Source organism: Lissotriton vulgaris, chromosome 8, assembly GCF_964263255.1.
Source record: "Lissotriton vulgaris chromosome 8, aLisVul1.2, whole genome shotgun sequence".
In the NCBI taxonomy this organism is placed as follows: domain Eukaryota; kingdom Metazoa; phylum Chordata; class Amphibia; order Caudata; family Salamandridae; genus Lissotriton; species Lissotriton vulgaris.
The window spans coordinates 37,420,407-37,447,040 of record NC_141696.1 but is presented as its reverse complement, the minus strand read 5'-3'; the positions used below and the strand labels follow the sequence as shown (position 1 = coordinate 37,447,040).

Below are 26,634 nucleotides of genomic sequence, written 5' to 3'. Positions count from 1 at the left end.
GCTCCTGGAGGTCCAGATCATCTAGCCCTCGATGGGACACCCCAGAAGCTGTGGAGGGTCGCGGAGACTGAGAGGCCCTCAGGACAGATATGTGGTAAACCGGAGTGTAACGAACAATGACATGTTCATGTATGCTGATGTACCGGGGGGGAATGTATCTACTGCATAAGAATGTGATGGACAGGTAAAGAACGACCTTCATGAAGGACTTGTACATTGCACAGTTCAACAGCTTTGTTGGGCGGGAGGGAACCTGGGCGGCGGGCACGGCTGGGGCTACTGCGCGCCCCTGACAAAATGGTCCACTAGGAAGGGAAGACAGGTTATTTAAAGTTGTAATTTCTTCCTCCTCCGGGGTGAGTTCAGGGCGAAAGGCACTCTGCTAATTGGGGGATGTGGGTAGTTTCAAACCTACCAAGCAGGGGAGCAGGGAGGGGTGTGGGGACTTGGGGTGTTGGAGATGGGAGGGATGGGGGGAAGTTTGGGTCAGTTATGGGACTATGGTACAGACAAGGAAGGGACAATCCATTGTTATCACACATTGTGCTACATTGAGCAGGGTAAAACATCAGCAATGCTTACTCAAAAATCGCGGGGAGGATGGCTCGAGAGGAATTACAGGTCACCATGCAGTGGGATAAAAGTATAAAGATTATGAGCTGGAATGTCAATGGGCTGGGGGACAAGCTCAAGCGAACCATTGTGTTACAATTTATCAAAAGGCACCTTCCCGATGTGGTACTCCTGCAGGAGACACACTTGCTGGAAAACACATGTCATGCACTTAACCGGTGGGGTTATACCCTAGCGGCACATGCCGGCTTCACCTCTGGGTCCTGAGGGGTTGGCATCTTGCTCCGTTGTAACTTCCCTTTAGTAATTAATCACACACACTCTGACCCCCTAGGGCGTTTTGCTACAGTCTCAAGAATGTGGGAGGGCCACAGGTTGAATTTAGTCACAACATATATCCTGCCGGGTCTACAAACCCAATCATACCATGATCTTGGAAAGTTGCTCCTTTCGCTCCCGGAGGGACGGCTCCTGGTGGGGGGAGACTTTAATGCTGTTCTATCCGGTACCCTGGACAGACACCCGGCCAGGGACGTGCCACCGGGTCACAGGTGGCTTACGGACTTTCTTGAGGCCTTCGGTCTCCTTGACCAGTGGTGTACCCGCCACCCACGAGACACGCAGTACACTTTCTTCTCTGGCCCACACCGCTCATTCTCCCGCATTGATTACATTCTAGTGCCCTTGTATCAGGACACTACTGTTCGGGAGGTTATACATTTAGCGAGAGGGATATCGGACCACTCACCCCTACTAGCAAACCTCACAATTGTAGGAAAACGGGAGGGTTGCATTGCACCGATAAACGTGTGGTACCTGCGCAGTGAAGACATAAGAAAGAAACTCACTCTCTCGATAGACGTTACTTCGAGGACAATGATGGAACTGTGGCATCATCAATGACCTTGTGGTGGGCGTTCAAGACCGTACTGAGAGGAGAGGCCCTTTCTTCGATTACTGGTCGCCGTAAGGAAAGGGAAGAACAAATAGTTAGCATGGAAAGAGATCTCCTAGAACATGAATCAGCGGCGCATGCCGAGGGGGGGTGCGGCAACGGTCCATCTGATGGAACTTAAGGCAGCAGAATATAGAGCTCTAGCCACCGACGCCGCCAGGGTCATAGCCAATAGAATTATACAAACTTGCGCCTGGCGGCATCAGCCCTTATCTCAAGCGAATATTCGAGGAGAGCAAGGAGCGGGGTATTATGCCCCGCGATCAGCGTATCGCCACAATAGTGGCCATCCCTAAGGAAGGGAAACCAAGGGATTGCTGTGCCTCCTACAGGTCCATATCCCTCTTAAATGCAGAGCCCAAAATCCTAGCCAAGGCCCTTGCTAACAGGCTCAAACCTGTTCTATCAGTCCTGGTCCATCCGGACCAATCTGGCTTTATGCCTCACCGCAACACTGCGCATAGCCTCCGGAGGCTGCACGGAGTGTTGGGAAGAAGCCACGCCATCCAGGAAGATGCAATAGTGGTCTCCCTGGATGCGGCGATGACGTTTGACACGCTCGAATGGCCCTACATGATGGCGGTTCTCCGTAAACTGGGCTTCGGACCTAACTTCATAGGCTGGTGCGCCTCCTTTACTCGACGCCCCTGGCCCAGGTCTCAGTCAACAACAGAGTCTCTGAAGTCTTCGAGCTGGGATGGGGAACGCGACAAGGGTGTTCCCTTTCACCCCTCCTCCTTGCCCTCTCCCTTGAACCTCTGGCCGCAGGATCAGACAAGACCTGTCCCTGAGAGGGATCCGGTGGGCCGACGGATGGGAGGACAGGATATCACTGTATGCTGACGACATCCTCCTATACTTACCGAGACCCCGCAGGTCCCTTACAGTCGCCATGGATATTTTTACCAGCTTCGGGAGGAATTCGGGGTACAGCATTAACTGGGGCAAGTCCATACTCTATGTCTTAAGGGGTGATATTCCTACACCCCCCGAGACTGCCCAATAGCCACGGCCACAGAGGGGTTCCGTTACCTGGGGATCTTTATTTCTAAGGATACGAAGACCCGGTATGAAAAAACCTTCTCCCGCCTCTGCAGTGATTTAAAAGAGTCGTATCCCACTGGCGGCAGCTCCCGCTATCTCTCCTAGGACGGGCAGCGCTCTTCAAAATGATGGCTCTGTCGAGGTTCCTATATGCCTTGCAAAACTACCCGGACTTAGTCCCGCACTCTTACTTTACGTCCATAGAGGCCACACAGAGGGAACTGCTGTGGTCGGGAATGCCTCGCATATCCCTTCAAAACCGAACTATGGAATGGTTTGACGGTGGTATAGTGCTCCCAGACATCCGCAAATATTACTGGGCGGCACACCTCTCAGCCAATAATCAGGCCACATACTGTGCAGGGAATGACCCTGGATACGGAATGGATTGCTGGCTGCTCCCGGAAGGTAGTTTCGAAGCAGAACTTTGCTCAAGGCCGGGAAGGTACCAACTGACTGGTCCCACGAAACATTTGGTGCAATTGTGGCACGTAGTGCAGCGAAAACTAGGATGGTCTGACACATTAACTATGGCCACCCCCCTATGGGTCTCGGGAAGACTAGGAACACTTGGTCGTACCAAAGGGTTCCGAAACTGGGACCTCATAGATATCTCACATATTCAGGACTTGTAGGGTCCGGATGGCGTAATCCCCTTTGCCACACTCCAACACACTTACGAACTAGCAGCCTCGGAACACTTTAGGTACATGCAGGTTAGACACGCCCTTCAGGCTAACATCCCCGCGGGAACTCAACCCCCTGACTCCTCCCCACTAGAGTCAGGCTCCTTGATGGCCACCTTGCTGAACATGCCATATCACTCACATACAAAAAGATCATCAACAACTCCCCGGACCTGCTGCTCCCCCTCAAAGGGAAATGGGAAGCCGACGGTTTGGAGATAGATGAGGAGGAATGGAGAATAGCACTTATCTCCCCTAAGGAGGTGGCCATATTGGCCAGACTCCGGCTCATTCAGCTTAAAATCCTACACCGAACCTATCTCTCAGGAACAAGATTGCAACGACTGGGTCGAAGTGATGACGGCAGCTGTAGGCGGGGGGTGGAGAGCAGGTGACCTTCTCCCATATACTATGGGAATGCCCTCTACTGAGGAATTACTGGTCCCGGGTGACACGCTGTATGCAAGAGGTGTGGGGAGTGGAACTTAGAACTGAAGCGAAGAGGTGCCTGTTAAACATGGGAACCTACTGACCTGCCGCCCCGTGGGAGGTTGTGGGTCACTCTAGGTTACGATATCGCCAAGAGGAACATTGCTAGATTGTGTGGGGCGGTCAGACCTCCTAAATTGGGCCTCTGGAAAACTGACATGGACTAATGCATGGTCCAGGAATAAATTGTGTATGTAGCGCGGGGATGCCCGCGAAAATGGATTGAAATCTGGTCCAACTGGAACGACTACAGAGGAACTATTTACGATCCCCCCAGGTGGTCCCGATTGACGAACCACTTGCAATCTGACCGATCTGAGTAAGAATTGCCCTGCATGATTCTGAAATGTTAACACTGAGTATGTATTGTAATTTCCTGCGTTGCACATGTACACAACCCTTGCTTTTACTGTGCTGATGACCATTTGTAATTTTTGTTGTTAATAAAAAGAATTAAAAAAATTAAAAAAAAATGATAAAATGGCCCCCCACCTTAAAGCAATGTATGAAGAAATCATGGAGATTGGCAGACTTCCCCAAGATCAATGAGTGGCCACAGTGGTGGTCATTCCCAAGGAGGGTAAACCTTGAAACCAGTGTTCCTCCTATAGACCTATCTCCTTATTAAATGTGGAGGTTAACATCTTGGCCAAACTGCCTGCGACACGCCTAATTGGAGTAATCTCTGGCCTGGTCCATCCAGATCAGTCGGGCTTAATGCCGACGAGAGATACATCCTTGAACCTCCAATGACTCCACGGGGTACTCGGACGAGTACACACATTGAGGGAGGATGTGGTAGTAATGTCTTTGGACACTACCATGGCTTTCGATATGATCAAATGGCTTTATTTATTTGCAATGCTGGAGAAGATGGGGTTTGGCCATGGCTTCATGGGATGGGTGAAACTTCTATACTCGGAGCTTCTGGCGAAAGTGATAGTACACAACAAACAATTTCGGCTCTTTACCCTCAGTAGGGTTACGAGGCAGGGTTGCCCCTTGTCCAGGTTGCTTTTTGCCTTGGCGCTGGAGCCCCAGCCGAGCTGGATCTGTAACGACCCGGTAGTAAAGGTTTTGAGTTGGTCAGAGGAGTCGGAGGATCTCATCTCCTTCTATGCCGACTACATCCTGTTGTACTCTGCGTCACCAAGGGCCTCAATTAATAGGGAGGTACACTGGATATGCCATCAAGTGGTCCAAATCGCTATTGTATGTGCTCAGAAGACAGTTCCCGATCCTTCCCAGGGGGTGCAAAGTAGTGGAGGACTAGATGGCTTCAGATACATAGGCATCTACAGCACCAGAGACCCTAAGCTATTCTACGGCCACAACCTCGTGCCTCCTTTGCGGCGGCTTTGCAGTGATGTGGAGCACTGGAAGATGCTTACTGGGCAGGGTGGTGCTCTTTAAAATTATGTCCCTGCCTCGCTTTCTATATGTCTTGCAAAATTCGCCGAACCTGATGCCCGCGTCCTAATTCACAGCGATAGTGAACGAACAGGGCGCTCTCCTCTGGGCAGGAGGAATACCCCGTAAAGCGTTCCCCAAACTGGTGCATGGATGGTATGACGGGGTAAACGGACTCCCAGGCACTAAAATATACCACTGGGTGGCTATATGGCAGCTGTTAGCAAGAGCATCTACCGGCCACATAACAACCAGGTATACAAAATGGATAGGTGAATCCTGCGCGGGGTTCCTTTGCCAGGGATCTCTATGCCGAGCTGGCTCGTATGCAATTGACGGGGCCAACATTGCATTCGGTTCACATTTGGCAATCAACTCACAAAAGTTTGGGCTGGGGTCGGAGTATTTCGCAATCTACCCCTCTGTGGGACTCCCACTTGTTGGGTACTCTCCGCAACACTAAGGGCTTTGATAGATGGGACCTAATTGGACTCGGGAAGGTGGGTGACTTATGGAAAGTGGGCAAAGTGATAGACTTCTCAGTGCTATCGAAGGAATATGAGCTGGAAAATTCGGAGATATTCAGATACTACCAGATCTGACACACCCTGAACTCACACCTCCTGGCAGAGGAGACACTGCCGGAACAACACTGTTGGAGGACAGGCTCCTCAATGGTTACATGCCCAGTAAATCGATATCCCTCACCTACCGAAAGCTCTTCAATGATATACCTGATCCCCTCCTACAGCTTTGAGTGAAGTGGACGGGTGACCTGAAGGAGCTAGACGAAGAAGACTGCAGAGGCACTCGCCTCTCCCAGGGAGGTTGCGATTTCCTCACGGCTCAAACTAGTGCAATTGAAAATCCTGCACAGAATATATTACTCTAGAATAGCCTTGGCCTGTATGGGCTATGGAGACAATTCAAGTTCCAAACAAAACTGTGGGGAGGAAGGTACCTTTATACACATACTGTGGGAGTGTAGTAACATTCGTAAATACTGGACTGGGGTGCTCCGATGTATGGGATCAGTGTTGGGGCAGGACCTGCAACCAGAAGATAAGAGATGCTTGCTCAATGTGTTGGGACCTACTGACCTGAATAATGAAGAAAAGACGTGGGTAACACTGGGGCACATGGTAGCCAAGCGTAACATTGTCAGAATGTGGGGGGCAAGAGAGACCCCCGGTTTAAAATCATGGAAACAGGATATGGACTGGTGTATGGATAGGGAAAAGGCTGTATATATCTCTAGACGGTGTCCAAAGAAATGCATTCAAATATGGGCCAAATGGAATGAATATCGGGGAAGTATTTGTATGCCCCCTCCTCCCTGCCTTATCCCACCAAGACGAACTTATAACAACTGATATTTGTATTGACCAAGAAAAATATGTATGTAAAAATGTTATGTGACCTAATGCCGACCGGAACTGTAACCATGATTGAATTATTACTGTCTTTAACTAATAAAAAGAGTTAAAAAAAACATCTTACATGGCACAATTATGAGAGAGTATCTGTAAGAGACAACCGTTCTCAGGGGCCTCATAGTGAAGAACTCCCCCATCTTCTTGAATGATGTGACATTTAAAACGGTCTGGGCAGCCAGTGGTTGGCATTGTACAAGGTATTGGCTTGTACTGATCATAAACACCACAAAGAGACTATCTGAAGCACTTGTAGCAAACAAGTGAGAGCAAAAGTAGAGTTTTATTCTCCTCTTTTAAAAAATGATTGGAGGAGATTAACAAAGAAATGACAGCTTAAAGATTACCTTACAGACCAGAAGGTGAAGAAACCTAAAAAGGATGTCAAGAAATATTCTTTCGAGAAAGTGTACCTCTACTCGTCCGCGGAGTATAAAACACTATAGCCTTATAGCCCGCCGTAGCGGGCTATACCGACTATTAAAGGCCCTCTCCTTCGGCTCGGGCCTTTAACAAGGGAGAGGGACTTTAATAGCCCATATAGCCCAGCTACGAAGGGCTATAAGGCTATTAGAACATTCTTCCACTAGAGGGTAGAATGTTCTAACAAATAAAACAAAGTCTTCAGGGAGGCAAAGGGGATTGGAATCCCCTCAGGCTCCCAGAGCTGTGAACAAAGAAACATTGGAATGTTGGAGCTCCAGGCTTATACCAGCCATTATAAGCCCGGAGTTACTCCATTGTTTTCAATGGAGCTCCCAACATTCCAATGTTCTAATACCACTTAATAACCCGTTGAGTGAGAGTTCTCTCTCAGAGGTCAAAAGTTTGAGGGGGAGCAAGCGGTATTACAAACCAAGTACATCTCTTTTACCTGTTACCTCCATGACATCCACCACTGTATATGACCTGGCCGGGTTATTGCAATCTGGCTGGACAGCAAAGATATCCATACCAGGCCTTTTTTAGGGAGAGGCCTGGATGCCCCATGAGGAAGGTAAATAAGAGATGGCAACAGAGGAAACATACCAACTGCGACTCCTGCAGAGTTACATGTTTATTTTCCCCTGCCATGTATGAAGTACGTAGGGATAACAATGCGTCCGGATACGGATCTTGGACAGAAGTCACATTCAAGGTAGGCTATCTCTATGCCGGGGTTGCATGTAGTTTTGGTGGCATAGGGGTCACCAACCCGAATGACCAGTCTCATGCAAGTTGGAAGTCCCTTATGTGAAAAAAGTGTCAAAAATCACAGCAGAGCAACCATAGACTGCCCCTACATGTTGCTACCCAAATGCTCTAAAATAAGAAACCTGTGAAGCCAAGGGTCGAAACATCAAAATGATAAAGGGTAAAAAAGCTGGAAAATGTGTTTCGACCTTTCCCTTCACAGGTTTCTTTTTTTAGAGCATTTGGGTAGCAACATGTAGAGGCAGTCTACGGTTGCTCTGCTGTGGTGTCTGAAAAGGTAGGAGATGCCTCCAAGGGAATTAGTTCCAAAAAATCGTTTTCAATAATTTAAAAATATCTCAAAAGGACAAGTCAATGGTTCTCTTTAAGAGTCAATCGATAATACAATATAGTTGGTAAAAAATCAATTTTTGAACAAAAAACACATATGACATAAAACAAGAGACATAAACGGTGTATATGAAAATCTTAGATTTTATCTAAAAAATTAAGAGGCATTAAGAATTTAAGGTACAAATATGCAAACAGGCCTACAGGAAGAAACATAATGAATCAATCTTGTACTCTGTAGGTACTGATCAAGCCTATCCTATTTACAACTATTATCAATTAGGTAGAATAAAGGCAAAGGTCGACGTTTCGGTCTCCTATGTATGTATCTCTGAGACCATCTTCAGGACTGTAAATTTAATATTTGTATTGCCCTATTGTAAAGTAAAACAAAAATATTTACAATTACTGTTAAGTCAATCTGTGCAATTAATGTACATCATAACACATCTCTGGGACAGAAAACATACAAAGACAATAGAAAACATACATATACATTTATGCATAGTTACTGTACATTAAGAAAAAATCAATAATTTATATACATTTCATTAATTATAAGTCGTTAAGTTGAATCACTCTCATGGTGACAAAAAATGAAAAAGATATAATTTAAAATTGCATAATGTAATGAGCAAGTTTATATCTTTACTATAATGAGACCCATTTATGTAAACGCTCATTTGGAGTGACTTGGAACATCATATACTATCTTATAGATATTGATTCTGAAAGGCCATAGATGTTTCTGGTGACATTTCTTACTGCACTATTAACTGGTTGGATGTGTAGTAACTTACATACTTTTACGTTTACGAGAATTCAATTCAGACTAGTCACTGACGCGCAAATACTGGTATTACTTTCGGCACCTTATACACCTGGAAAAGATATCGATAAGGAGCCAATATTATATATGGCGTTAATGTGTCTCATATATAATTTTGCTAAACGACAAGGCGACAATTCTATTCAGAGTACCTGCAAGTTCGACTTGTATCAAAAAATGACGAGGAGCTTGGCAGTAGATGGCAACCGGTATGTAGAATTCTGCAATTGTATGCAAACTAATTAGAAACTCAAGTTTTAGTAAAACTGACTATTCCTACAAGTGCGGTCAAAAGTAAAAAATTACCTTAGAGTAGTTCACGGAGTCAGGCTTATATTTTCAGTTATTTGAAGCCCAGACCTCTCCTGTAGCGATATATTTGTTATTCTAGTATTGGATCAGGATCGAATCAAGCGATCTGAAAGGTATATATATAATAGGCCAAACTAATCGCTGTTTTACGGGTTACTTAGTTTTCTTATCATATCGTAAATAAGTATTACCTTGATTTAAATCGTGTGTACACCAAGTCGCATTGAGTGAAACAATCGTCTTTGGCGAATATTCTAAAAGTAAAATTAGGCAGATTCTCCATTAGTATACATTCAATTATAGACCATGTAATTAATTTTCCTGATATTAATTTCCAGGCCATGGTCTGAACAAAAAATAATACATTTGCCTAAGAGAATAGATTAACCTCAGGAGTTTTCAATAACACCAGAGTGTCAGTTGCATTTGGGGAGTCATTTTGGCAATTTAAACGGTAGGGAATGCAGCCATTTATGTACCAAAGAAAGAGAGTAGGTGCTAAAACTCACCCTTATCTTACTGATATCATGATTTGAATGTCTTCAATCAATTCCCCTATAGGGCCTCACCTAATCCTCGCGAAATTTTCAGTATATATAAAGCCTGCATTAGGCACACTTGTCCCAGCAGGACCTCGATCTTATGCAAAACCGCCCAAAGTTTTGCCTCAGGACAAGATCAAACGCAGCTCTCAGATCCACAAAGGTGACATTCATCAGTCCCCTATCAATATCTACTATCTTCCACTTCATGGACATGAACCTCACAATCCGATCAATAGACTGGTGTTGGATCTGAATCCCGCCTGTAAGTCCCATAGCCTAGATAGAATCTGCATGCTATAGACGTCCGTGATATTGTCAATCAGGCTTATGGGTCTGCAATTTTCTAATGTAGATTAGTTACCCTTTTTATGAATGGGAATTTTTTCTGCCCCTTTCCAGGAACTCGAGATCGGTGCTGCAGGCATCAATGCATTAGACAGGCAATTTATATCAGGCCCCCAGATCTGAAGTTCACTCTGGAATACATCTGTGGGTATTCTATCCAAGCCTTGGGCTTTGCCAGATTTCTTGGCCTGGATTGCTTCTAAAGGTTCTTTTAGGGTGAATGACTTCAGCTCCTCTCCTGCAAAATCTGTAGTACAGGATGGGAAAGTCTATGATATTCCATCTCCTGAGTTTGCCTCCCCATAAAGTGTCGAGAAGTGGTTCACCCAGACTTCTGGGGCAATATGGCAATATGGGCATGTTAGGTTTCTACGGCCTTTTGTTAATCAAGGAGAGAGAGAGGAACTAGAGTAGCTAGTTTGTTTCCCCTGGGATATAGTGGTTAATCAAAGAGAACTAGCTATGTCTAGCTAGGTCTCTACGTCCGTCATGTTGTAACCAAATGCCAAAAACTCTTATTGTCTCTGATCCTAACCTTCTCTGATAAGTCATCCCAAATACCAGCCTCCCACTGGGCCTTACTGATTTGAATAGCCCTAGTATATTACCTTCTAGTCTCAGTAATGAGTGTTCTTTGATTGCTCTTTAGGGCATTTACCAGGGCCTTCTTGGCAGTTTTGCATGATTCATTGAACCACTCATTCACTCTGGGTTTTCGGGGTCCCCTTCCACTTTTTTTTTAATACATTTTCATGCATTGTAATAATCTGGGTACGGGTTACAGTATGACACTCTAAGATTTGCAATTTATCTAATGCAAAACTATAAATTTCGGTTATGGCCTCTTGATCTGGAAAGAAAATTGCTTTCATATTTTCTGTTAAGTTTAACTCAAAGTGCGCTATGCAACCCTGGTTCACTGAAGAAACAGGTGTTTCTGGAGAGCGTTTTTTTGAGTGGCCCATGAAATCGCCACAAGATGGAAAGTGAGGTTCAGTTTTGATGAAAGTGTCTTCATTTTGTTGTGGGTTAAAAGGTTCTTAGATGCTCTGCTACAGTCCTGATCCTATAGCCAGGATTCCAGATGGACCTATCAGTCCAGGAGGAAGGATTGGGGATGAACAGTCTGACAGGAGGGGACTGATAGGTCAGATGCAGCACTAGTCCAGAGAGCATGAAGGTTTGGCAGAAAACTGTCTTAAGTTTCTTTAATGGTTTCGAGATCCTAAGACTTTAGAAATATGTTTCCAGTTTGGGAATTTTTGTTGGTTCTGGATGCATTAATGAAAGCTCCTTTGGAGATATTAGAAATGATTTCTCTTAAATTTTTAATCTCTGGTTATTTCTGGTGTTCTTATTTACTGCCAGAAGTTTGACTGAACTAAGTTCATTGATGTGTGACCCACCCAATCTGAGAATTGTTGATGATCATTTTGTTCACTGAAGGGTAATTTGCTATTCAAAAGAGTTCTGTCAGTGCTCTGTTCTAGCTCAGGCCAGAACTAGAAGGGTACCTTGCTAGATCAACTAATTCAGAAAATGTGACTCCATATTTGTTTATTTTGGTAAGGCAAATAGAGGTGGGAAATCTTCACTGTCTTATTTAAATTGTTGGGTAAAGGAAGGGATTGCTGGTTCTTAATCTAACTCAGGAGTTGACCCTCCGGTTTTGGTACAAGATCGTTCTTCAGGGGGGAATGGGCGCCTCTTGTATGGATTGGAACTGCATCAGTATCACAGAAATGTGTGCTGTGGCTACTTGGCAAACCCTTCTACTTTTATTAATACTAGATAGAATTTAGGCCAAAGGTCTGAACCACAATTTGCTATAAAAAGTTTGCATTTGAAGAATGAATCATGAATGGTCTGAAGGTTGAGACAGGTTCATGTGTTTTCGAATAAACTTAATTTGCTGCATTATTCTGTTGTGTGCATGGTTCATTTTTAAAGGACTGTTATGCTTTGGCATGCAAACATTAGTAAGGAATAGGATGAGAAAAGCGGATGAGGAGGTTAAGGTCTGGATTACTTACATGTAATCTTCATTACTCCAGTGCCACATTTGTTGTCCCATTTCTTACGATACCATACTCCCACCTTGATCTTAGAGGGAGGAGCTGTTGGGATTTGGGTTACATCATTATCATTTCCTTTAAAGAGTTAATGCAGGTCGGGATTGGACAGTTAAAAGAAAGGAAGGATGGGAGATAGTTTCTTAGTGAGGCAGGCCTCACGTCTGGATTAGAAAGTACTGGGGTGAGGAATATGGAATTGTAGTCCTGAAGATTACCAGTAAGTAATCCTGATATGCTCTGTAACCTCCAAGGGGTCCATGTCTTATGTGACCCCCTCAGATAGACCAGGCTTTTAAACAGCATCACTGGCATTCTAAGACTAGTGGTTTGACTTTTAACATAGTAATAACTGTCCCAACAATCCCTTGTGTTTAAAGCATTGTTTGCTGAAAACCCCAGACTGGCTGTGGGTTTCTATGACAGGGGGTTATGCAGCAATTGTGAGTTATATTACATGAAAGGCTGGTATGGTATTGCCCTCCATCTGCTTCAGTGTATCATGAGGGTGTGCCCCCTTGTTGCATCTTCCAGTCTTTACAGCTCTGCAGCTACCAGTGCCTGGCGTGTTTTGTGACCAATTAATATCCTTTATTTCCTGCAGTGCATCAGAAGAGCATTGAAGCTGAGGAGCCAACCACTGGGGACAAACATATGTACTCCAAATGTGTATACCACGTGAATTCTCGCCAGCTGATGTACCCCAACTCAAATGTACAACGCTTCCCAGTGCCGGATGAACTGGTGCCATGGCAGGTGAGGGTCTAACCTGGCAATAAGGTGCAACTTCTCCTCACACACAGAGATGAGCTCCCAAGACTGATCTTTCTTCTTTTGAAACACTGTTTCATCCCACGTTTCCTGGTTTATATTAACAACTTGTTCCCATTTATATATGAGACCCTAAAGAGAGCATGTGTATTTAGTACTTAATATACTTTGCAATCAGTGCTGATGCAAGGATTTCCCAGACCCAGGAAAACTGCAGTTTTGCCGTTTAGGTGCTCCTCCTGCCATAGCAATGTTTTAGACCCTTTGTTGCAATCTACCCCACTTTTGTCCAGATCATAGTCCTCTGGTGTTCACATTATTCAATAGATGGATTGTTTCCTGCAAACGACAACAAAATTACACAAAGAGAGCTAAGGCATTTGTTTAGTACTGAGCTACTCTTCTCAGTCTAGGAGTATTCAGGTGATCCATCAAAGGTTCTTCACATACTAAATGAAGAGTACTAGAATGTAACAGAAACACTGATCGGTGTTGGACTCTGTTTGTATATGTGTCTTACATTTGTATGATTCAGAAAAGGGGGTGGTGATGGACAGAGTATCTGAATTAAACAGAACACTCGTACCCAGTCAAGAGATCAGGGCTTGATCCATCACTGTTTTTTAGCTCACTGCACCATCCCAGCTCAGAACCTGGCTACATGCAAATTAGTCTGACCTTGGCCCAGTGCATCATGGGAACAGGGCAGACCAAACTACCAAGCCAATTCTTTTACTGGAAAGGAAACAAGCTTCCGGGGACCGGTTTCTGGCATTACAGCCGTCTTCGGCCCGGCTTGCTTGAATCCTAATGGTGCAGTGAGCAAGGGACTCACATCTGAGCATACCCTTCCACGCTTGTGGTGGACAAAACGATTCAGAAAAGGGGGTGGTGATGGACAGAGTATCTGAATTAAACAGAACACTCGTACCCAGTCAAGAGATCAGGGCTTGATCCATCACCTTTTTTTAGCTCACTGCACCATCCCAGCTCAGAACCTGGCTACATGCAAATTAGTCTGACCCTGGCCCAGTGCATCATGGGAACAGGGCAGACCAAACTACCAAGCCAATTCTTTTACTGGAAAGGAAACAAGCTTCCGGGGACCGGTTTCTGGCATTACAGCCGTCTTCGGCCCGGCTTGCTTGAATCCTGATGGTGCAGTGAGCAAGGGATTCACATCTGAGCATACCCTTCCACGCTTGTGGTGGACAAAACGATTCAGAAAAGGGGGTGGTGATGGACAGAGTATCTGAATTAAACAGAACACTTGTACCCAGTCAAGAGATCAGGGCTTGATCCATCACTGTTTTTTAGCTCACTGCACCATCCCAGCTCAGACCCTGGCTACATGCAAATTAGTCTGACCCTGGCCCAGTGCATCATAGGAACAGGGCAGACCAAACTACCAAGCCAATTCTTTTACTGGAAAGTCAACAAGCTTCCGGGGACCGGTTTCTGGCATTACAGCCGTCTTCGGCCTGGCTTGCTTGAATCTTGATGGTGCAGTGAGCAAGGGACTCACATCTGAGCATACCCTTCCACGCTTGTGGTGGACAAAACGATTCAGAAAAGGGGGTGGTGATGGACAGAGTATCTGAATTAAACAGAACACTCGTACCCAGTCAAGAGATCAGGGCTTGATCCATCACCGTTTTTTAGCTCACTGCACCATCCCAGCTCAGAACCTGGCTACATGCAAATTAGTCTGACCCTGGCCCAGTGCATCATGGGAACAGGGCAGACCAAACTACCAAGCCAATTCTTTTACTGGAAAGGAAACAAGCTTCCGGGGACCGGTTTCTGACATTACAGCCGTCTTCGGCCCGGCTTGCTTGAATCCTGATGGTGCTGTGAGCAAGGGACTCACATCTGAGCATACCCTGGACAAAACGATTCAGAAAAGGGGGTTCTGAGCTGGGATGGTGTAGTGAGCTAAAAAACGGTGATGGATCAAGCCCTGATCTGTTTACTGGGTACGAGTGTTCTGCTTAATTCAGATACTCTGTCCATCACCACCCCCTTTTCTGAATCGTTTTGTCCACCATAAGCGTGGAAGGGTATGCTCAGACATGAGTCCCTTGCTCACTGTACCATCAGGATTCAAGCAAGCCGGGCCGAAGACGGCTGTAATGCCAGAAACCGGTCCCCGGAAGCTTGTTTCCTTTCCAGTAAAAGAATTGGCTTGGTAGTTTGGTCTGCCCTGTTCCCATGATGCACTGGGCCACGGACAGACTAATTTGCATGTAGCCAGGTTCTGAGCTGGGATGGTGTAGTGAGCTAAAAAACGGTGATGGATCAAGCCCTGATCTGTTGACTGGGTACGAGTGTTCTGCTTAATTCAGATACTCTGTCCATCACCACCCCCTTTTCTGAATCTTACATTTGTATAGCACATATATGACTGCTCGAGAGGCAGCCCTTTGCTTGACACAAGATTGTGAAGGATCAGGGACAAGAAAGGAGGCAAATTAAAAAGGGCCATGGTAATAGTTGAATAGCTGAAGATCTTATAGTTGAAGACTGAACAGATACATTTTGAATTGTCTTTTGAAATGGAAGAGGTCCGGTTGTGATCTTGAATGTAACGCCACCTTGTTCCATGAAAAAACTGATAAGAAGCAATACAGCAAATCATCAACTTGCAGTACACATAAAGCAAAGTTATTTTTGCAGGTGTCTTTATTTTCCAAAAGGTCCTTTGTATACAAGTAGAGAACAGCCAACATGTTTCACCCTTCACAAGTGCTTCTTCAGGGCTGTGAAATCATACAACGTATTAAACATTTAGAAACCACTGATTAAAAGGATTCTAAATATCTACTACATTGTATGATTTCATGTATACAAAGGTCCTTTTGGAAAATAAAGACTTTCGACAAAATATACTATGCCTGCAAGAAGAACTTTACTTTATGTGTACTGCAATTTGATGATTTTGTGTATTGTCTCTCATCAGTGTTTTTCTTGAAATTATTTGTGGGCATGTGGCAGCTGGCCATTTGAGGTGGGCGATGCAACTTGAGAGTACCTTTTAATGACTAGCCTAGGCAGTGCAGTTGCCATATACCCTGCTGCCCTTTACCTTTTTTGAAACCACCTTGTTCCACGCCTTTGGAACTCATAACCTCTGGCCTCCGGTTCTTGCTGTTACAAATTTGTGAATCAGGAGCTGGTGTTGAGAGGTTGATCTCAACATCCTAGAAGGTAGGTATCTTGTGAACCCGGAGGACATATAATTGTTCTTTCTATGATTATGTAACGTTTTATGTAAGAGGTATAAGGCCTTGTTCAGACTTCTATTTCAAATTGGCTGATTAATTTTGTCCTACTTTTAGTCTCAGGGTAGCATATTTTGGAGACCTACTAGAAAAGTAGCGTAGTCTAGGGATGATAGGATTAATGCTCAGACCATTGTGATCCTTGAGCATGTAGGGAGCAGGGGAAGGATTTTTCGAATTATTCTTCTCAGACATTTGCAAGTAGATAATCTTTTGTTTATGTGAGGTGAAAGGAGAGGGTTGAGACAAATTTGACTCTGAAGTTTTTTTTCCACCTGTACTAGTTTTGGAAGAGATCTTAAAATCTTGAGTCCAATGGGTTTGACTTCTGTATATTTCAGTACTGAAAGAGTTCTGCTTGATTGAGTAATCCTCATAGTCTAGAATATTTCCAAATGCTAAAGCACAATGAATGTTTTTAAAAAGCAACTTAACTAGTAAATGTAGGATTACTTTGTCAAAGAGTCAACCAGGGGTCACCTGCCATCTAGTGCCCACATTATTTATTTATGGGACTTCAAGTGTTGCCATCCTTTTATTTCAAAGCAAGCATTGGCATTGCTCAGGCATAGAACTGAAAGTGCCTCCTTAATATTGATTGGTGTGTGTGAGAGAGAGAGGGACAAAGAAAGAGAGAGAGAACATGTATGTTTTATTTGGATGTAAGGGTCAATACAAGATTGAGGCAAACGTTGGGTAAATGAATGTCTCCTTCCATCCACTCTAGTCACTCATACTTGCACTCATGCAGTAATTTTTCTACCCTTGGTTGAATTCATTACAAGTGGCCCATTAAGTCTTATGGCCCCAGTAACATACGTATCTGATAGAGAATTCTAGCCGCAGGTTCATTACCGTAGAATTATCCCCAGGCTGGATCCAGAAACCTTTTGAGCAATACCTCTGCATGCCGGTAGATGGCGTTATTCTGCTCCGAATCAGCTTATATAGGCACTACCCCAGTGCGCTGACATCTGTTCTTTTCTTTCCACACCAGACAGCGTAGATCCTGAGAGTGCTACCTCCAGTCATTTTTTGACTGACCTTTTTTGACGCTATGTCAAAGGTTTTTTTCAGACTTTGCCTCCTGGTGATCTAGGGATGTCCCCTAAAAAAAAGCAGAAGGTTTTAAACCCTGTGGTGCCTGTGACAGGCAGATGTCTGTGTCAGATCCACACCAGTTTTGTCTGTGGTGCCTGGAGCACGACCATGACTCAAAGCCTCCGAGGACTGCCTCGCCATGAACCCAAAGGTGTTGCGGAAGTGCTCCCTGAAGCTCCTCACCCCGACGTGAGATGACCTAGTGAGGATCAAGATCCCAGTCACATTGAATATCCCTGGACCGCTTGTGAAGCCGTTCTTCATTGCAGTCAAAGCCTTTGTTGGGTAAGTCCCACAAAAAGAAGAAGCCCAAGAATTCGAAGCACTCTTTGACTTTGCCACTCCAGTCCAAGTCTTTGGATGAGCAGCAGGAATGACTACACAAGTTGAGGCCCTGTTCCCACACGCTTCCACAGCAAAGCCTATGCCTAAATCTGCTCCGCACCTTCCAGAGATTCCCGGAACCAGAGCGACCCCGCACAACTCAAAGACATCTATGAGTCCATGCACCTCATATTAGGGTCGCCTGACCTCTATGGAGCGCCTTCGGACCCCACTGGTTCGGAGAGAGTCCCCACTGGATTTGCGCCAGCATGTTTGCTTTTGTCACCAGTTGGGCCCCTAGGAACTGGCAGAAGCCAGTAGTTTGGACACCTCACCAGACACTTAGATATTCTCCCCTCCCACCATGGCTATGGAAGAAATAGCCTCTTTAGCAATGGTGGTGCAAAGGGCTGCTGAGGTCTTGGACCTTAGGCTGCCCTCAGTGGCATACAAGACTAACTTGGCAGAGGTGCTTCAGCTGGGAGTCACCCCCTCTGAACCTCTCCTCCCACTGAATGAAGCCCTTACAAACATCCTGCTTGGAGCCTGGTCTAAGCTTTGCACAGGTGCTCCTGTTCAAAGGACAGTTGCTACCACCATCACCTTGCTCCTTGGGATCCCACTATTCTCACCCAGCACCCCACACTGGAGAACTTGGTAGTCCAGGCGCATTTCCTACTACACCACCAGATAGGGAATCCAAGAGTGTGGGCTCTATTGTCAAAAGAATGTTCTCTTCCGGCAGCCTAGCACTGTAGTAGGTGAACACTGCATTCTTTTTTGGGCCAATACACCCACACAGTTTGGGTTTTGGTATCACAAGTGCTGCCCATGGTCTCGGAGGAAGCCTGAGCCATACTGTCACAGGCGATTGCAGATGGCAGAGACACAGCAAAGTTCAACATTCACTGCAAATTGGACATGACCGACTCACTATGGACAGCGATTTAATTATTATTTTTTTAATTATTATTGTCTTCTGAATTGTCCATTGTATATATTACACTTCAAGAAAGTCATATTTTTCCACCCATGTAGCGTTCTAGTAAGTGCTACGGAGGGAGCACCAGCGTCAGTGAAAACACGGAGCAGCTATGAAGGGAAAAGAAAGACGGGGCAGGGGGTGATTGGTGGAGATGGCATGAGGAGTAGCAGCATTTGTGATGAGATAAGAACAAGATTTACAGCCCTGTTTACAGAACCAAGCAATAGAGCAACAGAGCTCAGAGGGAGTGAAAAAAAAATAGTAGTGTGTAAGGTGCTCCAAATGAAAGGAAAAAGTAGTTCCTAGAACATTTGCTAAAATGGAAGCTTAATTTGGACTGGAGTACTCTTTTGAATTTCATTACCGATTCCTAGTGGGTCGCAAATAGACTTTCTTCATTCATATGAATTAGGTAGCTCGCAATTTGTGGCCCATTAGAAATCGCAGCCATCACAGGGATGGTGGCCTGCTGGGGTCAGCAGACCACCATGACTGTGATTTCTTTATCATAACACAATCTTTGTTTCTTAAATGCAGCACCTTTTCCTTAAAGGAAAACGAGATGCATTTAAAAAGAAAAAAAGAAACTTTGCAGTTTTTGGTTTTTAAGAGTAACCTGTGATTTGTGGGACTGCTGCCTGCTCTTAAAAAAATATTTTTTACATTCTCAAATGGGTTACCACCACTTGTAAACTGATTATAAAGTATTATGGTTTTGCAACTGGAATTTGGTTGAAAAACATTAATACATACCATTCTGATTCGGTATTTGGAAGGGATGCCCCTTCAAAATACCTACTCGGTATCTGGTAGCAAACACAAATTGTGATTCGGTAACATGTTATCTGATCGCAATTTGCCTTCTGTACATTGTAAAAGGTTTTTTTTCAGTCGCAAATGGCCCGATTCTGCAAATCAGGCCATTTTTGACAGCATAAAAGCTTTGTACATCTCGCACAAGATCCTTGAAAATAAAACGCAGAGCCTGGTTTTAAGAAAGGTAAGTTTGAGTTTCATAAAACATACATCACCAGAAAAAGGCACAGCCCCTCAGAGGACCTGATATCAGCAGAGTGGAGAATATAAATATGTATACGTACGTATTAATATACAAAGTGAATAACAAGCTACCCCACATAATTTTCATTAATTCCTGACACTTTTCTACTTACCAAGACTTAAAGGCAGGTCGCTCCCCACGCCAACACACGGCTGCCAGCTTCCTCGTACCTGCTCCCTGCCGCCCGCCTGTTTTCCCGCCGTTTCCCGCTCCTTCCCGCCGCAGCGTCCCTGTGGCCCTGCTCCCCATTGGCCACCCCGCTCCCTCTTATGGAGGCCGCGAGTGGCCGCGTGCAGTGGGTGCACCGCTGGCGCCCCGAAGGCGCACCAAAGGCAAGCTCGTCTGCGCCCGTCTGCGCCTGGACCGCGCCCAGAGCTAGAACCCCAGGACCCCGTGAACGCCACAACACCAGACTCCGCTACGACACTAGCACCCTCTACGCACTCAATGCTGGCCAAAACCACACCTGCTTCCACGCCGCCCCGAAAAGGACTCACGGATCTTTCTCCTGCCACACCTGCAGCTTCACCTGCGACAGAGCCACCAAACCTCCAAGGACTGGACCCAACCACCTCCGCTGCATACTCCTCAACACCCGCTCCGCACACAAACACGCCGTCGAGCTCTGGGTTCTGCTCAACACCTCCGCCCCTGATGTGGTCTTCCTGACCGAGACCTGGTGGAACGACTCCTTGGTGCCCGACATCGCCATAGCCATCCCGGACAGCTACAAGCAGGGATAACGCCAATGGAATCGGAGGAGGAATAGCCATCATCCACAAGTCCACCCTCAAGGTCGCCACATATGCAGACGACACCCTCAACACCACCGAACACCTGCACTTCCGGATCCACACCGACCCCAACACCACCCTCAGAGGAACACTCATCTACAGCCTCCCTGGACCCCGAGCTCAATACAGCGACTCCATCGCCGACCTCGCAAGCACCCACGCACTCGCCTCCACAGACTACATCCTCCTCGGGGACCTGAATTTCTACCTCGAGAACAACAACGACGCCAACTTCGTCACCCTGATTGACAACCTCGCCAACCTCGACCTCAGACTACTCATCACCGCTCCCACCCACGCCACTGGCCACACGCTACACCCCGTCTTCTCCACAGGCACCCACGTCACCTTCGACCACACCACCGAACTCCACTGGATCGACCACTGCTACATTCATTTCACCTTCAATAAACTAACCACGCACCATCGCACCCAACAGCTACCTCGCCGCTGCTGGAGTGAAGACCAACTGATCACCACCCTCACCCAAAACCCACCCACCGACCCCACCAACCCAGACACCGCAGCCCGCAACCTCAGACAGTAGCTCGACGACTGCGCCAACACCATCGCCCCACTCAAGAAACCCTCCAACAACCACAACAGCAAGAGAGCCACCTCGTTCACCGATGAGCTTCAGACCTCCAAACGCGCATGCCGGAAACTGGAGAAGTTATTGCTCCACGAACGCACTCGGGACAACCACGCAGCCCACAAGGACGCCACCCACAGACATCACCACCTCATCAGATTAGCCAAGAGATCCTACTTCAAAGACCACCTGGATAACAATGCACACGACAGCAAAGAGCTTTCAGCATCGTAAAGGAACTCTCCAACCCCAGCGCCAACACCAACGACAAACCTCCTTCACAAAAACTGTGTAACTCACTGGCCATCTTCTTCCACCGCAAGATCGCTGACATCCATGACAACTTCAACACCAGGACCACCCCGACTACGCCTGACCCCAGCTCCAACTGCCTGACCTCCTGGTCCTACGTCAGCGACGACGAGACACGCAAGGTCATGAACTCCATCCACTCAGGATCTCCGTCAGACCCGTGCCCACACCACGTATTCAACAAAGCAGACGCTGCCATCGCATCCCAACGACGGAAGGTTATCAACATCTCCTTCGAAACAGCAAAATTACCGGAAAGCTGGAAACCCGTCAAAATCAACGCCCTCCTCAAGAAGCCCAAGGCGGACCCCAAGGACCTCAAGAACTTCCGGCCCATCTCCCTGCTCCCGTTCCCAGCGAAGGTCAGCGAGAAAATCGTCAACATGCAACTGGCCCGCCACCTGGAAGACAACATCTTGAACCTGTCCCAGTCCGGGTTCAGACGAAACCACAGCACTGAGACAGCCCTAATTGCCGCCACAGACGACATCAGGCGCCAACTAGACAACGCAAAACATCAGCCCTCATCCTCCTGGACCTGTCAGCCGCCTTCGACACGGTCTGCCATCGCACTCTAAAGACACGCCTCCTAGAAACCTGAACCCAAGAGAAGGCCCTTGACTGGACCAGGTCCTTCCTCTTCGGCAGAACCTAGAGCGTCCACCTCCTGCCCTTCCGATCCGAGGCCACCAACATCATCTGCGGCACCCCCCAGGGCTCATCCCTCAGCCCGACGCTGTTCAACGTCTGCATGACCCCCTCGCACAAGTGGCCCACCAACACGACCTCAATATCATCTCCTACGCTGATGACACCCAACTCACCCTCTCCCTCACCAAGGAACCACACACCGCCCAAACCAACCTCCACGAGAGAATGAAGGCCGTCGCCGACTGGATGAGGAACAGCCGTCTGAAGCTGAACTCGTACAAGACGGAGGTACTCATCCTCGGACCCACCCCCTCAGCCTGGGATGACTCCTGGTGGCCGACCACACTGGGAACAGCACCGACACCCACCGACCATGCAAGCAACCTTGGATTCATCCTCGACTCCTCCCTCTCCATGTCTAAACAGGTCAACGCCGTCTCCTCCTCCTGCTACAACACCCTCCGCATGCTCCGCAGGATCTACAAGTGGATCCTGACCGAAACAAGAATTACGGTGACACAGGCCCTCGTCAGCAGCAGACTGGACTATGGCAACGCACTCTATGCAGGAATCCCAGCCAAACACCTACGAAGACTACAAAGCATCCAAAACGCCTCCACCCTGACTGATCATCAATGTCCCCCTCTGCAGCCTCATGACCCCCCACCTGAGAGACCTACACTGGCTCCCCGTCAACAAGAGGATCACCTTCAAGCTCCTCACCCACGCACACAAAGCACTCCACAACGCCGGACCAGCCTACCTGAACAGCAGACTCAGCTTCTACACCCCCACTCTCCAGCTCCGCTCCGCCAGCCTCGCTGCTGTTCCCCGCATCCAACGAACAACCTCCAGCGGCAGATCCTTCTCCTACCTCGCTGCCAAGACCTGGAACATCCTCCCTACCCAACTACGGCAGACCCAAGACCTACTCTTCTTCAGAAGATTCCTCAAGACCTGGTTCTTCGAGCAGTAGCGGCACCCCGTCCCCTCAGCGCTTTGAGACCCTCACGGGTAAGTAGCGCTCTTTACAAGTACTCTGTTTGATTGATTGATTGAAGGAGAGCCCTGGCACTTTGTACTCAGAGGGTCCAGCCTCCCAGAGCTTTCCTTCAAAAGCACTTACAGGCTCTATAGGATCTGTGTGATGCGCTTGAGAGCAGACGAAAGAACAGAAAGAATAATGGGCTTTATATTTTTGATTGTCTCCAACTAGGTCACATGGGGTAGTAGCCTTGACCTGCCTGGTCTGTGCACTGCTCCCCGCTGCCTCGGCCTAGCGCCGGTGTTGGTTGCCTCTCCTCCTGCCACGAGACCCGAGATCTTCCCGGTTTGCTCCCACGGTTATCCTCCTGGGTGTTTGCTTCAGTTTTTTTAACTTGTATTGGTTCTGTTAATTTTGTCCTCTTGTTCTGTGGTCCTAAATTGATTCAGCAGCCAACACACGAAAGAACTATTCAAAATAGTCAAGGAATTCACCACCACAGCCACCGTAGAGAACACCATCCACCCCTCCCAACAACTCTGCGACACCCTCACGGATTACTTCCACAGCAAGGTTGCCACCATCTACAACAACTTCGACCCCCAACGAACCTCTCTCAATCTCAACAGCCTCAACCCACCAGCGAACAGCAGCCGAATTATCACAACTTGGGGGCATATTTACAAGGGAAGAGGCAAAGTGAGGCGCTAGCCTTCCTGGCTTAACGCCGCACTCCATCACTTCAGAAACGCAGGGCTGCGCCATATTTACAGGAATATGGAGCAGCCCTGCATTTCCCCCTGCGCTGCCGCTAAACTTAACAGCCTGGCGCCAACGCAGGCACCCTTGCACCATAGTGAAAGGGTGTCTGCATTCAGGGGAAGCTTGTTTATGAGCAGCAAGGTGTCCCTTCCTGCACATAAACAATCTTTACTTGCCGTTTTGTAACTTCTATCTGTGCTGCCTAATGCAGCACACATAGAAGTTGCAAAATGGCATTTTTTTTAATGATTGCTGATGCGCAGGAAGAGTAACCTTGATGTACATAAACAATCCTTGGCCTTTTCCTGTTTCCATGTGTGCTGCACAATGCAGCACACATGAAAAATAGCAACCACAAGGAGAAATTTAAAATGTCTCCTCGTTAAGCCGTGGTAAGACCAGGTTTCCCCTGGTCTTAACTCTGATGCTGCCTCCTATTTACACCTCCCTTGTAAATAGGGGCCAGTGTTGGAATCAATGAGTGTTGCAGTGGAACGCCCACCGCAACACCCATTGCCCTCCTCTTTCACTCTAAGCATAGCATGAAAGAGGGCCTTATTTACAAGGCAGATTTAAGCCACGCTAATTGACTTAACACTGCCTGGTAAATAAGGCAAAGTCCCTATCGCCACAGGAACTTCGTAAAAAGTGGCGTTACTGTGGGAATAGGGGCTTGTAAATATGGCCCTCGGTCTCCTCTCACCAACTAGACCACCATGACCATCAAGTCCAGGGCACCCACTGTCCTCTGTCCCAACCTTGTCTTCAACATCGGAGCCAACCCTATCAATATGGAACTCACCAACACCTCCATCACCACAGCTGCCTTCCTGGACAGATGGAAACACACAGAGGTTAGACCCCTCCTAAAGAAACCCTCTACCGACCCCAGTGAAAATTATCAATCAATCTCCCTGCACCCTTACCCGGCCAAAGTTCCTCGAGAAAGCCATCAACCAACAGCCCACTGAAAACCTGAAACAAAACTACCTACTTGACGTCTCCCAGTCACAATTCCACATCAACCACAGCACTGAGATGGTGCTGATTGCTGCCACAGGTGACATCAGATACCTCTGTGACCGTGGAGAGACTGTGGTTCTCTGCTGCATTTGACACACTTCACCTCCAAACCCAAGGAAATCTATAATGATATAGTCCATGGATCGCACGCACAATATATGACAAATGATTTGCCTCCTAGGGCCAGAAGTACGTAGCTTAGTGTTTGTAATTACTAAATTGCGAATGTTTGCGATTTGCTATTTGGTACTTGCCAACACAAATGTACAAAACTATGTTTTACACTTTCTGTGAATCAAAGCGGGACGCAAATAGACCTACCTCATGAATATTAATGGGGTCTCAGTTTCCGACCCATTGGGATTCGCAAAAATCAAAGGGATGGTGGCCTGCTGGTGTCAGCAGACCACCATGTCTGTGATTGCTTTTAAATAAAGCAGTCCTTTTTATTAAACACAGCGTGTTTTCCTTAAAGGAAAATGGGGTCTGTTTAAATAGAAAAATGAAAGATTTTCTGTTAATTTTTTAAGAGTATGCAGTGGTTTGAGGGACCACTGCTTGGTCTTAAAAAAAAGTTATTGTTTCGTTCAAAAAGGGGAAGGGGTTCCACGGTAATAGTCTACGTCCAATTTTGAGTTAGTCGTAAAATGCGACCAGATTTCGGTAGCAAAACATTTGTACATATCAATGTGAATCGGTATTACAAAGGGATGCCCTAAACACGCACCTTCTAAATACCGATTTGCAATCGTAATTTGGGCTTTGTACATTTGAAAATGCCTTTTTGTATAAGCGAACATCCCAAATCTGCGAATCAGGCCATTTGCAAACGCAAAAAAGCTTTGTGCATCTGATCCAAGTTCACTAATGACATTGTTGTTTTAATGCGGCCTGAATGTTTCTAGTCAGCTTATGCTTGCAAACTTATAATGAATGACACTAGATTCAATAATCAAATCTTATGTACTAATGTAAAAAGTTTCTGCAATTTAAAAAACATATATTGTTAAGACTACATGGTGTGGTTGCACAATTTACATTGTATTGTATAGTAATTGAATTTGTATGGCGCTTATGACTGATTCTCAAATACAGTGCTAAACAAATAGCCAGATATGTTAGGCAGCAGCACTCCATTACTCTGCCATTACCAACAACCTTATCAATGAGTAGAGTAGAGGACTGCATTCCTACTTACAACAGTGGCCAAGATATTTGTCTGCTCCTGATTCCTAGTGCAAAAAGAACATTTGATGGACAGAATGCAGAACAATGTCATACATTCACCCCAGTACAGAGATCTGGGCCTAAATCCATCGTTTTTCTACTCACCATGCTGTTCCAGTTTGGACCCAGCCATATGCAAATCAGTCTTGACCCTGCGCCCATAAACTGGGGTGGCATGGTGAGCAAAAGAATGATGGATTCAACCCAAATCTCTTGACTGGGGGTGAATGTTTTGATTTGTGCTGCATTCCGCCCATCAATTGTGTGTCTTTTCCTGATTCCTAGTGGCAGTCAGCTGAACCAGTTTATGTGTCAAGACACAAAACACCAGTCACTAAAAATATATCATTTACTGGAAAGGGGAAAGAGAATCTTCAATGATTTAGTATACGGTCTCCTTGACCGATCTCATTTACACAAGAAGGTATACTACAACTGACAGGTAACCCCTAGACAACCTTTTTTCTTGTTGACGAAGACCCTCACCCACTAGTGGCATCCTTCTTCATCGGGTTTCATCCTGGTCCCTAACACCCAGAATAAGCTCAA

General features: G+C 46.4%; 1 protein-coding gene across 2 annotated transcripts in view; it reads left to right on the top strand.

Moving 5' to 3' along the window:
- LOC147693338 (transient receptor potential cation channel subfamily M member 2-like) overlaps nt 1–26,634 on the top strand; it is a 623,295-nt gene that overhangs the window by 508,785 nt on the left and 87,876 nt on the right. For both annotated transcript variants that reach the window (XM_086933675.1, XM_086933674.1), the window contains exon 28: nt 12,822–12,973. In XM_086933675.1, coding sequence (XP_086789801.1) covers nt 12,822–12,973 — 152 coding nt within the window. The remainder of the gene's footprint in view (nt 1–12,821; nt 12,974–26,634) is intronic.